Raw genomic sequence first — 18,739 nt, forward strand, 5'->3', positions numbered from 1 at the left:
GATGGTTAAGCAGTGGACGAGTGCTCAAACGTTTCAATGATGTCCTGCCTGCAACTTGCAGCTTCAAGGCAGGGATAAAGAATTAGCGGAAATGATTTCTGATATAAATGCATTTATAACAAAACTTGAATTTTGAGAACAAAACCTAAAAAACCGCGATACTAAGCATTTTCCTATTCCTTCCGAATATATAAATATATTGATATACAACAGTTTGCAACTTGTGTTATGAACAACTTTGGCGAAGACATTGCTGTGACAGAAATGGAACTGATTGCTTTTCAAAGTGACTTGACTTTAAAATCTTTAGGTTCAAATACAAAATGTATATGGACTTTAGTAAGTAAAGATAAGTATTCAGTTTTATGCCGTGTTGCGTTGAAAGTGAAAGCGTTATTCAGTTCAACTTATTTGTGTGAATCTTCTTTTTCCAATATAAAATTTATTAAAAATAAATACCGCAATCGGCTTACAGATATATATTTGGATAACTGTATTCGAATGACTGTATCAAATTATACTGCAAATATTAAAAAAATTATCGATGAGTCAGAATGTCAAACTTCGCATTAAATATGCTCTTTTTATCTGCCCATATTTTATTTATATAATAATGTACCATTACTGTTTTGTTGTTTTTTTTTAAGTCGCTTGTGATTTGTCATTATAACTGCAAAAAATTTTGTTACGATTGATAGGTGTGAACATGGATGTAGTTATGCATAAGTATAAGCACTATAAGTCATAAGTTTATTATATTATTGTATATTATATATAGAACTTATTTTAGTAAAATAAATACATGTATTGTATGTCGAATATAACTGTGTATTATTTAATTTATGTTGGCTTGTGCAAGTAGCTCGCTGTTTATTTCAAAATTTTGAAAGTAGCTTAACACATTCAAAAGGTTGGCGACCACTGTACTAAAACATTATAATTTACTTTCCCATCAATCATTACTATACTGGGCAACCCGTTTATTAGTTTAACTACTTAATTACTAAACGATTTTGTCTACTTGTCTCGACAATTGTGCTAGATTGTCTTCTTCGGATGTTAGGATGTTGTTCCGCATGAGTTTTGGTTGTTGGTATTGATTGGTGAACTGGCCACTGTTACCTCGGGGTCTTTTCCAATTTTTATTGTTTCTATTCACGTCGTAGTAGTTGTTTTGATACTGATTTGGTTGCCTTAATGTTGTGTTTCCAGGCGTTGGGTCCATGAGTTCTGGTTTTGGTAATTGTGATGGCGCCTGGTTATAATTGTATTTCTGCTGATACATGGAACGTCTCTGGTGATGTTGTTTCTCATAGTAGTTGTTGTAACGTCGGCTGTTTATTTCAATATTTTGCGCTTACGCCTGCGAAAATCTACAATTTTATTTAGAAAATTAGTTTACAATTCGTTTAAATTTACAATTCATACATTTACAATTTATATAGATAAGTGCATATATATATATATATATATATATATACTTACATTTGTGCTTCAGCGCACTTGTCTGCACACGGCGATGGCTCCAAAGAAAAAGAACGAGCTTTCTTCGTTCGCTTTACTTTGAACCGAGCTCGTGAAGTACAGGGCAAGTATGCATTTTTAAGCACCAAACAAAGTAGTTATTGATTACAACGCAATTACACTGCGTTGTAACAGTTGTGTTTAGTGCTGGTTGGATGAATATTCTGTTGTGCATAGCCTAGACGTAGAGTAAGTTCGGTAGATATTCGGTAAATAAAAAAGTAAATTCAAAGCTTTCCAATTCTGTTTTTATTTTAAAATGCTTCGAAGATAATACTTATTCAGTCTTACAATAAGAAACAGCAAAAAAATAAGATACAAAAAATATATTATTAAAAAACTTAAAGAACTTGAATTTTGAACATATCAGAAATGTGTAGATAATATGGACCACACCGTGTTAAATATGGCCTACGGTGGTCCATATTTAACGCAGCTTATGAGCAGCAAAATTCGCAAATAAAATATTCTTTCTCGTTTCCTGAACAAAGCTCATGTGCCCACATTGTGCATACAACGCATTGCAACCATGACTCTCCGCCCTTGTCATCCGAAAATAAACAGGAACAATATATACATTTGGCGTCTTCTTGATTAGATCTATCTGGACTAAGATCTGGTGAATCAGATAAGATAAAATTTTCGCTTTCTGATGAAGAGGTTTCATCTTCATGCTGGTAATTCTTCTGAAAAATGCGTTTAAAGTAAACAACAAATAAAATTTAAGTTTTTGTACTTATGCATACCTTATGTTTTAAAATATTTTCTTTTTTATTGCATTTTTCAGGTTTAAGCTTGCTTTTCTTGACATGTTTTTTGCCCTTTATTTTCTTCAACGATTCTTCCAACGCCTGTTTGTATGGTGAAGATGAAATGATTTCTGCTTTTCCTGGTTTTCGTCCTCGATTTGTTGTTTTCTTGATACGGACCGGAATAGGGGAAATCTCTTGAGGCAATATGAAGGAGCTTGACTTTGCACCAGAGGATGTAGACGGTTCGAAGGAAATAGGTTCCTCTATATCAGTATTTTGGTGTGGTTCGGGCAATTGATTGTGTATAGGTGATACAGAAACCTGATTATAATTCTCCACGCTTTCTATTGGTGCCTCAACTTCTTCTGAAGCCAAAAAATCATGATCGTTAAATATTTGACTATTGAAGGGGTATATTCCCGTTGAAGAAAACCTTTTCACAGCAAGTTCACCACTTTGTGCTTTCATGTAAGCTCGACCAAATAATTCAATAATGTCATAATGTGTCAACGCTTTTGCATTAGTTACGAGCCAACATCTGATTTCCTCTGTCAAATATTTGTTCAAGGGTCCCATAAAAGTTTTGTCCAGGGGTTGAATTTGGTGGCTTGAGTGTGAGGGAATCGAGAAAATGCGAACGTGGTTTTCCCTAGCTGGCTCAATGATTTCAATATTTCTGGGATGGCTTGCATGTCCGTCTAAAATAAGTAATACCGGAGATGCATCTGAAGGTTTAACTACTGATAGGAAGTGCTTGAACCATTTGGTGAACAAGTTGGTTTGAACCCATCCCGAGGGATGATTAGCATGTATGGATCCAGGAGGTGCTCCTTTCATTAGAAGGGGATTATCCCTTTTTCTAGGAAAAATGAACATGGGTGGTATGAAGGATCCACCTGCACTCATACACAAAATCGCTGTAATTAAAGATCCTCTTTCAGCTGAAGCCAGAGCACGGATTTGCTTTCGACCTTTCAGAGGCAAAAACTTTGACAGTTTCGTAGGAACTACTGATATTCCAGTTTCATCCACATTAAATATATTATTAGGGGAAAATTTATATGTTTCCATCTCCTTTTGCAGCAGATCGAAAAAAATTGCCACATTTTCTCTGGAAAATCCCTTAGCTCGAGCTACAGATGTACTGGTTGGTTGGCGGAACGATAAAGAACGGTGGCGCTTTAGAAACAAACGCAACCAATCTCTTCCCGCTGTTTCCTTCGCTATAGAAAAGGGGTTACGTAAATCGTTTTTTAGCGCCACTTGAAAAGCTAGGGATCTTATGTCATTCCGCGTTAGCCCGAACAATTTCGCCTCCATGAGCAATATATATTCGACAAGTGAATCTTCCAGTTCTGGAGGCAAAACCGGTTTCCTTCCTAGCTTAGCTGCCACTACTTCCTCAACAGGTCGTCTATCATCAGCAAAAAAACGCCGAAATGTAGTTTGGGGTACTTTATATTCCTTGGACGCCTTCAGGAATCCCATTTGCTTGGTCTTTACCGCAGAAATCGCCTCAATCATATTTTTCTTCTCCCACTTCTGACTTTTTTTCGATTCGTGAGTCGATTTTGAAGCCATCTTAATCCCTCAAAAGAAAGGAAATAATGTTATCTACTTACCTGAAAATAATGTAATCAAATATGGCCCACTGGTCCATATTATCAACATCATAGTGGGCCATATTGTCCACACTAAGGAATTTTCTAAACTTTTAAATTTTGCTATAGATTTAACGTTATTCAGTAAAATTTAATTCCATATCAGAAACATATGTTTATTCATTAATCTTTGCACACTATAACAGAATTTTTCTTAATTAAAATTAAGGAGGAAAACACTTACGAAAATTCACCAAAAAAGTCTTAAGTTATCACGAAAAAAATATGTTCCTCTGTAGAGCGTACGTCTTCTTCACTACACTGACCAAACAAGACTGAGCTGCGCTGTGACGAAAAATGTATGCAATGAAGATGCCACATTGCTTGGTGAACTTGTAATTCAGAAAATATTGATGTGGGCCATATTATACACATGGGCCATATTTACCGAACTTACTCTAACTTTCGATGTTTGTCATCAGATATTTTTGACGTGATTAGCGTCAGGGCTCTATTTACGTTGTCATGAAATTCACTTAAATTGTGTTTATCTTGTGTGAGTCTCTTCATCTCGTCCAGCAACACATATAAAGGTCATTGATCAGCATAGGTATAGTCCAATCTATTCCTGATTGCATTAAAAGTAAATATTGTGTTATGGTTGGTCAACACGACAGCTGCTGCACCTTGTATTTTAGTTTTTATAATTGATAGAGCTTCTGCGTATCTGTTGGAATTCCTTTGATTACTAATTCCATCCATAAGTAAAGAGACATCTTCCCACCATACGCAGTATTTGGAAATGTTGCCGTCAAATACCGGTAGTGCTTTGAAAACGTCCAGGTTGATATCGGTTGGATTGGTATAAGTTATGTTGACTGGTTCCAATTGTTCTGCTGCTTGTGGAATTATTGCTGGGTTAACTTGGATCTGATCTTTACGGGCTCTTAATGTTGCATTTTCTGCTTGGATACTCTGAAGCACTACTTGCAAGTTGACCATCTGCTGAATCATGTTGTTCACGCCGATTTGTTCCATAACGTCAGTGGTATCCAAATTTCTTCGTGTATTAAGTTTATTTCGTTTCTCCAAAGATTTTCTCATCTGCTCCTTTTTATGAGAATTAGATAGATTAGGGACGCTGAAGGTCGAAGGAGCCATTACGATCTGAAGCACAAAAATCGTCAAAACAAACGGCGTAGACGTAGGTCCGTTAACCGAAACTCTGGTTAAAGCAGCGGTTATACTTCGCATCAATCAATTCGAGGGTCGTAGCGCAGAGATTATGGGCATGTATCCAGATGTCGTTCGTGTTCATCCTGTAGTTCGGGTACTTCCCGCTCCTCCGCTCGAGAAGTTTGTGAAAATTCTAACAGAATACGCCACATGACTCATCAACGAAATTCCGAGCAGAATGGCGAGCGTATCGCGAGACAGACCAGCCCAGAGTTGAAATGAAGAGAAACCGTTTCCCATTAGCGCTTCAAAAACACCCTGGTGAGGCGTTAAGCGCTTTGGGTCAGGCGTTTCAAAAACATTCAAACAAAGACCGGAAGATGAAACTAGATCATAAATGCAGCTTTAGGAGAAACAAGCAGAATTTGAACAGACTTGCATTAAAAACTATCCTCAACCAGGCGCTCATTTACATTACCCGCTTTAACCATGTTGTTCAAAAGCGTTGCAACTGAGAATCCGGTCGATACGCTCCTATTTGATGAATCAGTCATTGAACGAGTTAAGACAACCTCAACGCTAGAAAAGGCGGGCAAATTCAATTTTGCTCATGATTATCTCAAAACCAGGTACCCAAAGAACCTCGCCTTAAGGATGTGATGTTTGCGTGCTGTGAAGCTGAAATTAAACATCTTCTGAGCAAAGGGCTAAATAGTGCATGCACCCTAAGTGAGGATCAATGCGTTGCGTTTGAAAAAAATTTATGAATTTATTGTTGCTCTTCATTTTAAGCATACAAATACTTTCCAGAAACGCTTTTTCGCCCTCAATCGACCTTTAGGATGCTTATTTTCTGATACCGATTCATGAGGATCTCTGAAAATTTTTGAGATTTATATTCCTAGGACACTTGCCATCGGTTCGACAAAAAAAAAAGAAATTTTATGGTTTGAAATGCACTTTATTATGCAGTATAGTCTCCCTAAGCTCCAATACACTTTTTCCAACGAGATTCCAATTTATGAATTCCATCCCTCAATTGAGAATCTGGAAGGCTGCAAAATACGCTTCCACAGCTCCCTCATTATTTGATGAAAAGCGCTTTCCATGTAACCGTTTTTTAGGTCTGAAAACAGATGGAAGTCCAAAATTCGAACTTCAATTCATTGATTTTAGCCATTGTCAAAATGCTCTTGTGCATTGTCCTGATGAAAAATAATTTTTTCCTTTGCAAACTGGGTCTTTTTTCACGAACTCTTTCCTTCAGTTGTTCGAAAAGGTTACAATACTCGTAATATTTAAAATTTGTTGTTTTACCAGTTTGCAAGTAATCCACGAAAAAAAATTCCTTTCGCATCCCAAAAAATGGATGTCAACATCTTCTTGGCCGATTTATAGACACGAACTCTTTCGGAGCCGAAGAGTCAGGTTCACACTATTCTTTAGCCTCCTGTTTTGATTTAGGTTCATGGTGATAGATCCGATTTTCATCCATAGTGATGAATCGATGCACAAAATCCACTTTATCCTTTCGGCCAAAATGTTGCTAAGAAAGTCGCTTTCGAATGTGGTTTTGTTCCATTGTTAGCAGATGCGGTATCGATTGTGCACACAGCTTTCTGAAACCCAATACTTCAGCCAAAATATTGCTCACACCGTCCATTGAGATGCTTAGGGCTTCTACTAAAAACGCAAAACTCATTGAACAACCTGGTATTTTCCAGAGTAATGAAACTAGTCATCAGGGAGTTACGATAGAGAGGTTGACGATCAGCCCCTCACCTTTAGTCTGCCGAAACAAGAATTAGGTATCAAGACAAATCTCAATTAGAACCATTTCTGATCTGCAAGTTTTTAGGATTTTTAATAAATACACATAGCGTTTGCAAGAGTCGCCTATTATTGAAACGTAAAAAAATCAAAATATCAGCCAAGGATTTGACTCAATTTATAAGTTAACTTGTTCACTATGGGATACTTTATACAAAACAACTAGAAAGACACAAATTTTTAGCTCTAAAGAACAACAATGAAGATTACGAACAGAAGGTTCATATTGATTCTCACCTGCACGAAGACCTTGAGTGATGGATTAGTAAATAACCCCATCAGAGAAAGAGCGAGGAAATTTATTTTAGAAATTTTCACCGATGCTTTCCTTTCTGGCTGGGAATTTCATGCGGAGAAAAATCCTCACTTGGTTGGTGCAGCGATAAGGTGAATTACAAAATCACATTAATCTACTTGAATTAAAGACCGTTTTCTAAAAAATATTCAGACTAAAATATTTTGCAGCATAGAAGATCTGCCTGCGGTAGCACCCTAGTAGAAACTGTTTGCTGAGCAGTGTGTGAAGCTCCTTCAGGGAGCACCTGTGCCTCATTATGTAGGTGTTGTAGATGGGGCATCGGGAGGCTTCCCATCGCTCTTTGAATAGCAGTGTTTTGGCATGTCTGAAGCTTTGTGCGCTGCATATCACTAGTTCTAGGCGCCCAGACAGGCGCAGCGTAATTTAGAACTGGCCGGCCAATTGCTTTAAAAGTCGCAAGTAACATTCCTTTGTCTTTGCTCCTAGTGCTACCAGCTAGCGATTTGAGGACCTTGTTGCGGTTTTGGACTTTAGTAGCAATTACGGTTGTGAGTGCAGAGAAGGAGAGCAAACTGTACAAGGTTACTCCGAAAATTTTGGGGTTGTTTGGTTGTTGTTATAGATTCCTCGCAGTGAAAAAGACAGAAAGACAGGTAGTATTATCGTACTTTGGCGCACAGGCCATCAATGACGTTACCCGACGCCAATCGTCAGCGTAGGAGACCATGAATACTCGCTATGGTGGCTAGCGGAGTTTCGCTTTAGCTTTAACGAAAACTAAATACAGAAATAAACTTAATATTCAGAAATAGGCAATACCACGCTTGCTAAAGAGTTCTTACCGTCGAACCAAAGATGACCGCTCTTACTGAGTAGTTTTGTGACGTGGCAGCAGAAGTTAGCCGTTGCGTCAGTAGAGAAGAGTAAGTGAAAGTAAGTGGAAACTTACAAACACCAACAATTCTATTTATACACACACAAACACAATTATAAAATGGTGGAACCTCATTTCGGTAATCGGTTTTCGGCAAATGCTAAATGTTTTGATTAAAACTTTATTGAATGAAAGATTGCAAAATGTAGTTATGTTGTACTCGTACTGAACAAGATTTGTATGATTGTTTTCGTAAGGTGCTTCATTTAAATTACGCTTGCACTCTACCCATGGCGTCATCGGCAGGAGAAGTATAAGAACTGCATTTGAAGGTTTTGTTGACACTTGTGATTTCACAATGTATTATTTTTGTAGTAATATTGTATTATTGCAATGGATTACTTTTTTCAATTTCATACTAATCTTAAAATTACAATATTCATTAAGGCATTCACAAAATATTCACAACTACATACAATACATAAGTAATAAAAAAGTGTATTTGTCCTCTTAACTGACGTCCCTCAATTGTCAAATTTGCCAAAAATAAGCTAGAGATTTTAGGAAGGCGCCGAATTCTGTATTCTCTACATCATGGGATGTGGCGACTAAGCCACGCTAATCGACTTCATTTTTGTTATGTTTCTCTATTTATAGTCCATGAAATTTCTTACGACAATAAATATTTTCTGCATTCACTGTATGTATGTAGAACATTTTGGCTGGTTCCTTAATTTCTAATTATATTGACATATATAACATGTTATTTTTTCAGGATTGCTAAAAGCGTTGTTTGGACGTTTTTGTTCGTCCACTATTGATCGTTGCGGATTCGACTATGTACATCCTGGAAAGGAATATGATGAATCTTCATGCTGGCGTCGCTTTTTTATAAACATAATTTTTTTCATACTCTTACCGTTTTCCTTCTGGTGTAAGTGTTTTACAGCATTTGATTTGGATCTGCTAGCAGCAAGCATGGAATGGCAATGTGCAAATGATGTGTGTAATCCAGTCTTATCAGGAAATAAAAATCGCTATAATCGAAATAAGCAGTTCTGTTCCGAAAATTTGGATGAGAAGGAGGATACCATATTATCTCAGGTTTGTTTAAAAACTTTTAATGTACGAAACAATCGACAAAATTCCATTGCAACAACGCATTGATTTCCTTTAGACTATTCCAAAAATTATCATAATACATTGTGTCATTTGTTTCCACAAATTTTGGCAGAGCTTCAAGTTTCAAGCTCCTGCGAAATCATCAGCTTAGTAGCTTATCAGCTTATATAACGTCATAAAGGAATCGATATAAATATGGGCATTTAAGTCTTATATATACCAAAATGCGCAGAATCAGATGAGTCATGTCTGTCTGTTCGCCCGCGCGTACCATAACTTGAGCAACACGTAATATATTTCAATGAAACTTGGCACACATATTACTTTTTGTTCAAGGTAGGTTGCAAATGGGGCAAAATAGTCCATCCATATAATGCTAATTTCTAAAAAGGAAAAAAGATCATATCTCTGGTATACATTAATTTAAATTATTCAATTTTTTTTGCAAATAATGTACCCAAAAAATAAATACATTGCGAGTAACATTTTGGAAATGAGCGGTGCCACACCAAATTTGGGTAAATGCGTATATCTCGGTAACAACTTCATAAAACTTAGTATATGTATTGCGGCTGCCGTAGCCAAATGGGTTGGTGCGTGCCTACCATTCGGAATTCACAGTGAGAACGTTGGTTTGAATCTCAGTGAAACACCAAAGTGAAGAAAAACATTTTTCTAATAGCGGTCGCCCCTCGGCAGGTAATGGCAAACCTGCGCTTGTATTTCTGCAATGAAAAAGCTCCTCATAAAAATATCTGTCATTCGGAGTCGGCGTGAAACTTCAGGTTCCTCCCTTTGTGGAACAATATCAAGACGCACACCACAAATAGGAGGAGGAGCTCGGCCAAACACCCAAAAAAGGTGTACGCACCAATTATATATATGTATATATGTATTGCGCACCACCTCATTGAGATCCGACAACTAACAGCCAGCCCAACCTAAATTTAACTAACTGAGATACAAATACAATGAAACCAGGACCTGATTTTCAGCGGGTATCTCAAAAGGTAAGATATTTTTTTAGATCAGCTACCCTTAGCAAATAATGAAAACAATAAAATTGTATTAGAAGGAAGATACGTTTCCAACCCACGTAAAACAACATAAATATGTACTTTAAATAATAATATCTAATATCTGTAGTATGCCCGACACTTCGAAATATTTACTTTACTTTACTCGGATTTTAAATTGAAATAAAGCAACGAAAATTCAAATTGATTGGCCAATCTTTATTATTTTTGTGTAGAGCCATTCATGACATTTATTTTTTAAATATAGTCTCTTTCAAATATTGGTCGCAACTGCGCCGCAATTCGGACATCCGTAAGCACCAACTTTGAATGACTTGCTGGAGGACTTCGGTCGGTATCTCGTGAATAACTTTAGTAATGGTGTCTTCCAATGCCTAAATCGAAGCTGATTTATCCCCAAAGCAATCAGATTTTAAAAAGCCCAACAAATAAAAGACCAAAAGTGTGATATCACACGATCTTGATGGACTATCTACTGGTCCAAGACGAGAGACAAATTGGACACCGAAACGACGACGTAGCAAATTCATTGTTTCACGGGCGGTATGGAAAGTGGCGCCGTCTTGTTGGAACTAAATGTTGTGGAGATCACGGGCCTTAATTTCCGGTCGTTTATCAGCGTTGCCAAGATTTGTTCATTTATACCAGTTGCTCCATCTATTCGCCACTTGCTAATGTTTGGCGTTAAAAGCCTTATATCTCAAAACTCTGGTATAACTCACTATTTTCAATGCTCCCAACTTTTGCTCTTTTCTGATATTTGGCAAGTTGCATTAGGCCACGTTCATAGGTCCAAACTTTTGTCGGTAGAACATTGAGAATTCTCTTTTAGTGTTTATATCCAACAACAACATTGAGATGAACGAGAACACAAAGGGCTAACAACCTTCGAACACGAGCTAAAAGACGGGTTGAAGCAACAAATGTTTGCCTACACGAACGCGATCGTACTAATACTCATTATATGCTTCCAAACATATGTAAATTTGACAGCTGTTTTAGAATATTTACAAGGTACGTTATAATTGTTTATCGGAAATGTTATTTATATCAGAAAAATAATAATATTTAAATAGACTTTAATTTATAAATTCAAATTCAAATTGTGAAATAATTTTTTTACTATATATGCATATATAATATATAGGTATGGTTGTAAAAGCGGATCCAAAAAAACAGTAATGAGATTAATATTATTGTACGTATCCATGCAGAAAACATTAGATATAGATATGTACCATAAATAAGCAAATATAATAATCTAGAAAAATTATCAGAAAAATTCCAACTACCTTCAACATGCGAAAATGGAAAACTATCTGCCCCAATCATTTCGACTATGTAATTTACGCCTGAAGCGTAGCTCTGCTCTATGCAAAAGTACACTTTTTTATGTTTGGCTGACTATCTGTTGCCTTTTTGACTTGTGTTAGCTATTGCGTTGTTGCTGAATATGGTGCTACTGCTTACAGTAAAACTGTCCTCCGATTGTTTGTTCCTTTTGCTCGCAACGTATGTAAAATAAATAATTTAATTTAATTAAAATTTAATAAAATTACATTCACTATTATTTCTTTTACTTTTGGAGTTTTCCTCCCGCCTTCGAGTGCTTAATTTTTATATGTTGTATCATATTTGAAGTGTTATTGGGGCGTTTGTATTTCCTTAAGAAAGTGTTTCCATACATCGCTTCTTGTTGCCATTTTCTCATCTACTTTGTGCAATCGTTTTACAATACTTTACATATTTATTCAACTAAAACGGTTCACAACATCTCCTCTAAGTACGATCACTGAATTACTAAATTACACTCACACCCAATGGCAACACAACTTGTTTCATTTAATTTCAACACCTAATTGCTTCACCTGGATGGTTCCATGTGTAGAAGGCCACGCAAGTGGGGAAAGTTACTGATCGCCATTTACTTGGGAATGGCCAGGACGATTCTTCTGCATATGCTTCAAGCAGCTCACAACGGGTGGGATTAGCCCACGTATCCTCTGGGTAGCTTCCGAACACCCGTTCGGGAGTGAGCTAACATGAGAAGGCGAAACATTCCAGGATAGCTGGAATGTGCGATGGGTTTGGGACCCGCCACTTAAAAATCCCCCCCAATGAAAAGTTTAAAAAAGCCTCGGATGAGACCTCTCTATACTGATGACGACCACTGCAAACGAAATAAGGATTACGATTTGAGGGCATGCTCCTGGGATGTCCGGTCCCTTAATGGGGAAGGTGCTACTGCCCGGCTGGTTGATGTCCTCGTGAGAGTAAAGGCTGACATCACTGCCATTCAAGAGATGCGATGGACTGGACAAGGCAAGAAAAGAGTAGGACCTTGTGACGTTTACTACAGCTGTCATGTAAAGGAGCGCAAATTCGGTGTCGGATTTGTTGTGGGAGAGAGACTTCGTCGCCAAGTACTGTCGTTCACTCCGGTGGACGAGCGTCTCGCAACAATCCGCATGAAAGCACGATGTTTTAACATCTCGCTAAATTGCATCCACGCCCCGACGGAAGAGAAGGACGATGCGACCAAAGATTCCTTCTATGAGCATTTGGAACGTTCCTATGAGCGCTGCCCCCGCCATGACATAAAAATAGTGCTTGGCGACTTCAACGCCAGGGTGGGCAAGGAGGGAATTTTTGGTCCCACAGTCGGAAATTTCAGCCTGCACAACGAAACATCCGGTAACGGACAGAGGCTGATCGACTTCGCCGGGGCCCGAAACATGGTAGTCTGCAGCACCAGATTCCAGCATAAGAAGATTCACTAAGCCACCTGGCTGTCTTCTGATCGAAAAACACGAAATCAGATCGATCATGTTGTGATAGATGGAAGACACATTTTTACTGTATTAGATGTACGTACGATCCGAGGAGCCAACATCGACTCGGATCACTACCTTGTTGCAGCCAAACTGCGCACACGCCTCTGTGCAGAAAAAAACGTACTGTGTGAAGATCCCGATACCCCAATCGTTGACGACGGAATTGTCGTTCCGCTACCCGATCATGACGAGGTGAGAATAGCGATATCACGGCTAAAGAACAACAAAGCCGCGGGCGCCGACGGACTGCCGGCTGAGCTATTCAAGCGTGGCGGCGAGAAGCTGGTAAGGTGCATGCATCAGCTCCTATGCAAAATATGGTCGGATGAAAGCATGCCTGCCGATTGGAATTTAAGTGTGCTCTGTCCAATCCATAAGAAGGGCGATCCTGCAATTTGTGCCAATTACCGCGGGATTAGTCTTCTAAATATCGTCTGTAAGGTTCTAGCGAGCGCATTGTGTGAAAGGCTGAAGCTCACCGTCCACCAACTGATTGGATCTTATCAGTGTGGCTTCAGACCTGGAAAGTCTACCATCGACCAAATATTCACAATACGCCAAAAGACGGAAAAGACCCATGAAAATCGACACACATCATCTTTTCGTCGACTTCAAAGCTGCATTCGACAGTACGGAAAGGAGTTACCTGTATGCCGCTATGTCTGAATTTGGTATCCCCACAAAACTAATACGGCTATGTAAGATGACGTTGCTCAACACCAACAGCGCCGTCAGAATTGGGAAGGACCTCTCCGAGCCGTGTGATACCAAACGAGGCTTCAGACAGGGTGACTCGCTGTCGTGTGACTTCTTTAACCTGATGTTGGAGAGCATCGTATGAGCCGCAGAACTGAATCGCTCAGGCACAATATTTTATAAGAGCGTACAATTGTTGGCGTATGCCGATGATATTGACATTATCGGCCTTAACAACCGCGCTGTTAGTTCTGCCTTCTCCAAACTGGATAAAGAGGCAAAGCGAATGGGTCTGGTGGTGAACGAGGACAAAACGAAGTACCTCCTGTCTCGCCTTGTTCTAATTTGTTATCTGATGTCAAGGCGAATGCTGAAAACAGTGACCGACGTAACTCATCCCGTAGAGAACAACTGCGTTCTTTTAGTAACAAATTTACACAATACATTGGTTTCCGTGTGTATGTGTTTCGTTGCATCTACACAATGTTGTCATTGATATTTTTGCTTACACACTTTTTTACACATCCGCGTTATTAGGCACAATTATTCATTGTTCAATAGACCAAAGCCAAAAACCATCAAATGCAAATAGTTGATTTATCTATAATTAACATTATTCAACATTGTTTTTAAGTTATTTTAATAAAAATTATAATTTTTCTAAGTTTATTTTGTAAATAACTTCGAAATGTACTGCTCGGTAACACTGTGTGGTGAGAGAGCAATCAGCTGGCAGGGTTCTACGGGAATTTTCGAAAATCCTGCAATAACAGCTGACTGCGTTTACGTCGGTGACTGTTTCCACCATTAATGTTTTAGTTGCCAGTCAGTTCTGGTAGTCTTCGTGCGAAAATATCTTATGTTGCGAAAATATCGTTTAAAAATAGCCCAAAGAATGTTACATAGTAAAATTGTATGTACTATAAAAGTATTATGAACCCAATGGTACACAATATTACGTATGATGATTATTCGATCACTATTCGACCAATTTGGCAAAAACTTAGTATACCTATAGAGATTATTATTGCTCTGAATATTTCTGTTTAGGCAAAAACTATATAATTCGTGACTTATACATATGATTTAAGTAGGCCACTCAAAAATTAATGGAATTAACATTATTTGATTTGAATTTTATTAGTTCACAATTGGCGCAAGAAATGTGAAGCTGGAAATATATTTCTACGATTTGTATTCTGAAACTAATAACAAAAGTAATATTGCAACAAGCCAATATTTTTCAATGTTTTGTTTTTTTAATAAACATCACGTTATTCACATGATATATTCTCGATTCAGATACTTTTTTATTATTAAAGTCAGAATTGAGTTTGTACACGTATTTTTGTTTTTTTTTGGAAATTTCGTGAAAGTGTGATTTTAAAATTAAACTTTATTTTAATTGCATATTTCAAGTATGTTGGCTGCCCTTCGAAAAGTAACCACGATTTATCCAATTGCATTAATTACCGAACACGACTAAGCGCTGGTGAGAATTCTTGTGGAACTGAAAATCATCTAAATATTGTACAAAGAGCGATTTATGATAAATTTTCGGACGAAATCGAAAATAATGAAGTTGATGAAGAAGAAAATACAAAATATGTCTTACAGACCTTGACTGAAAGCAGAGAATCTTTAAAACAACTGGTAAGAAACAAATCCCGATAATGATGTATATATACGAGTATACATATGTATAATCTGATTGCCTTCGCTCATTTACACAATCTAATCTAATCGATTTTTTCGCCTTAAATCTCCCTCTAATTGCCAAGTACATATATTTTGAACAACTCAACATGAAAGTGTTACATAAAAATATATCGTGTAAGCCTTTTCTATATAACGATTTTCGTTATTAATTCGATTAATAATATTTTTAGAGAATAACAATAACACGGCTAGAATACAACAAACCGGGAGCCGCCGGATTACCGGTTGTCTCATTCAAACAATGAGGCGAAGGCTGGTAAAGAGCACGTATCAGGTTCTATGCAAAATATGATCAGATGAAAGTGTGATATGAATTTAAATCTGCGGTTTCGGGGCTGGAAAATAAACTGTTGACCAGATTTAACAATACGAAACAACATTTTTCGAAATGAAATGAAAATGAAATTTTCGGTCGAAAGCTTAATTTCAGTCTTCATCGTCATCAATTGAAATTAAAAATTGTGATAATTGCATTATAAATTACGCCGGTCGCCGTAACCGATTGGGTTAGTGCGTGACGTTATGACTGTCATTTGGATGTGACCGGGCTTATAAAAAGCATCTGCCGTTCGGAATCGAGTTAAAACTTTTATGTAACAACATCAAGACACATAGCACAATAGCAGGAGGAGCCCAGCCAAACACTCAATTAAGAGTGAATAAGCCAATTATACATATATTTGTGCAGCATATATCTATATATATAAATGTGAAAATCTGTCCCTATGTTCGCTTATAACTCGAGAATGGCTGAACGGATTTATCTTATCTTGGTCTTGAATTATTCGTGGAGGTCTAGGGAAGGTTTAAAAGGTGAGAAAAATTCGAATAATTGCCGGGAAAATGGTCAAAACGTGGACCCGGGTAACCTTCGGATGTGTATATACAATATGGGTATCAAATGAAAGCTGTTGGTAAATGCTTTAGTTCAGAGTATTTTTCATGCCGCTCCGTGACTAGGGTCTCGAGATAGAGACCAAAACGTGGACCCTAGAATGTGTTTGTACAATATGAATATCAAATTGAAGCTGTTGGTGAATGCTTTAGTACAGAGTATTTTTCATGCCGCTCCGAGACTGGGGTCTCGAGATATAGGTCAAAACGTGGGCCCGGGTAACCTTCGGATGTGTATATACAATATGGGTATCAAATGGAAGCTGTTGGTGAATGCTTTAGTTCAGAGTATTTTTCATGCGGCTCCGTGACTAGGGTCCCGAGATAGAGACCAACACGTGGGCCCTAGAATGTGTTTGTACAATATGGATATCAATTGGAAGCTGTTGGTGAATGCTTTAGTACAGAGTATTTCTCATGCCGCTCCGTGACTGGGGTCTCGAGATATAGGTCAAAACGTGGACCCGGGTAACCTTCGGATGTGTATATACAATATGGGTATCAAATGGAAGCTGTCGATAAGTGCTTTAATGTGGGGTAATTTTCATACCTATTGATGACTAGGGTCTCGAAATATATGCCAAAACGTGGACCCGCCGTGTCTTTAAACCGAATTAAACCAAACTTACACACATTGTTAAGTAGGTATTGAAGATGGTTTCCGTATAGTTTGAATACCTATTGGTAGATAGGGTCTCGAGATATAGGTCAAAACGTGGACCCGGGTAACCTTCGGACGTATATGTACAATATGGGTAGCAAATGGAAGCTGTTGATGATTTCTATAGTATAGAGTATTTTTCATACCGTTCCGTGACTAGGGCCTCGAGATAGGGACCAAAACGTGGAGCCTAGAATGTGTTTGTACAATATGGATATCAAATGGAAGCTGTTAGTGAATGCTTTAGTTCACAGTATTTTTCATGCCGCTCCGTGACTAGGGCCTCGAGATAGAGACCAAAACGTGGAGCCTAGAATGTGTTTGTACAATATGGATATCAAATTGAAGCTGTTGGTGAATGCTTTAGTTCAGAGTATTTTCCATGCCGCTCCGTGACTAGGGCCTCGAGATAGAGACCAACACGTGGACCCTAGAATGTGTTTGTACAATATGGATATCAATTGGAAGCTGTTGGTGAATGCTTTAGTTCAGAGTATTTTTCATGCCGCTCCGTGACTAGGGCCTCGAGATAGAGACCAACACTTGGACCCTAGAATGTGTTTGTACAATATGGATATCAATTGGAAGCTGTTGGTGAATGCTTTAGTTCACAGTATTTTTCATGCCGCTCCGTGACTAGGGCCTCGAGATAGAGACCAACACGTGGACCCTAGAATGTGTTTGTACAATATGGATATCAATTCGAAGCTGTTGGTGAATGCTTTAGTACAGAGTATTTTTCATGCCGCTCCGTGACTAGGGTCTCGAGAGATAGGTCAAAACGTGGACCCGGGTAATCTTCGGATGTGTATGTACAATATGGGTATCAAATGGAAGCTGTTGGTGAAAGCTTTAGTACAGAGTAGTTTTCATGCCGCTCCGTGTCTAGGGCCTCGAGATAGAGACCAACACGTGGACCCGGGTAACCTTCGGATGTGTATGTACAATATGGGTATCAAATGGAAGCTGTTGGTGAAAGCTTTAGTACAGAGTAGTTTTCATGCCGCTCCGTGACTAGGGCCTCGAGATAGAGACCAACACGTGGACCTTAGAATGTGTTTGTACAATATGGATATCAATTGGAAGCTGTTGGTGAATGCTTTAGTGCAGTGTATTTTTCATGCCGCTCCGTGACTAGGGTCTCGAGATATAGGTCAAAACGTGGACCCGGGTAACCTTCGGATGTGTATGTACAATATGGGTATCAAATGGAAGCTGTTAGTGAATGCTTTAGTTCAGAGTATTTTTCATGCCGCTCCGTGACTAGGGTCTCGAGATAGAGACCAAAACATGGAGCCTAGAATGTGTTTGTACAATATGGATATCAAATTGAAGCTGTTGGTGAATGCTTTAGTTCAGAGTATTTTTCATGCCGCTCCGTGACAGGGGTCTCGAGATATAGGTCAAAACGTGGACTCAGGTAACCTTCGGATGTGTATGTTCAATATGGGTATCAAATGGAAGCTGTTGGTGAATGCTTTAGTTCAGAGTATTTTTCATGCCGCTCCGTGACTAGGGTCTCGAGATAGAGACCAAAACGTGGTATTGAATAAATAAATAAATAGTATGAGAATAAAGAAATAAATAATATGAAAACCATATCTTTTCTGTTCTAAACCATATCTATTCTATTTTAGTGTGCCCAGCGAAGCGGGCCGGGTTTGCTAGTAATATATATATGTATATTATGTAATACGCTTGATAAACATTTTGTAATCATGGTTGCGTCCCAGCAGCCGAGGTATCATTGATGTCGATTA

At 38.2% G+C, this 18,739-nt stretch overlaps 1 protein-coding gene across 1 annotated transcript in view; it reads left to right on the forward strand.

Moving 5' to 3' along the window:
- The window catches only part of LOC128871863 (uncharacterized), a 92,982-nt gene that overhangs the window by 53,456 nt on the left and 20,787 nt on the right, over positions 1-18,739 (forward strand). Inside the window, exons 11-12 of the mRNA XM_054113992.1 lie at positions 8,792-9,120; positions 15,125-15,358. Coding sequence (XP_053969967.1) covers positions 8,792-9,120; positions 15,125-15,358 — 563 coding nt within the window. The remainder of the gene's footprint in view (positions 1-8,791; positions 9,121-15,124; positions 15,359-18,739) is intronic.

Source organism: Anastrepha ludens, chromosome 2 (assembly GCF_028408465.1).
Source record: "Anastrepha ludens isolate Willacy chromosome 2, idAnaLude1.1, whole genome shotgun sequence".
Lineage (NCBI taxonomy): Eukaryota > Metazoa > Arthropoda > Insecta > Diptera > Tephritidae > Anastrepha > Anastrepha ludens.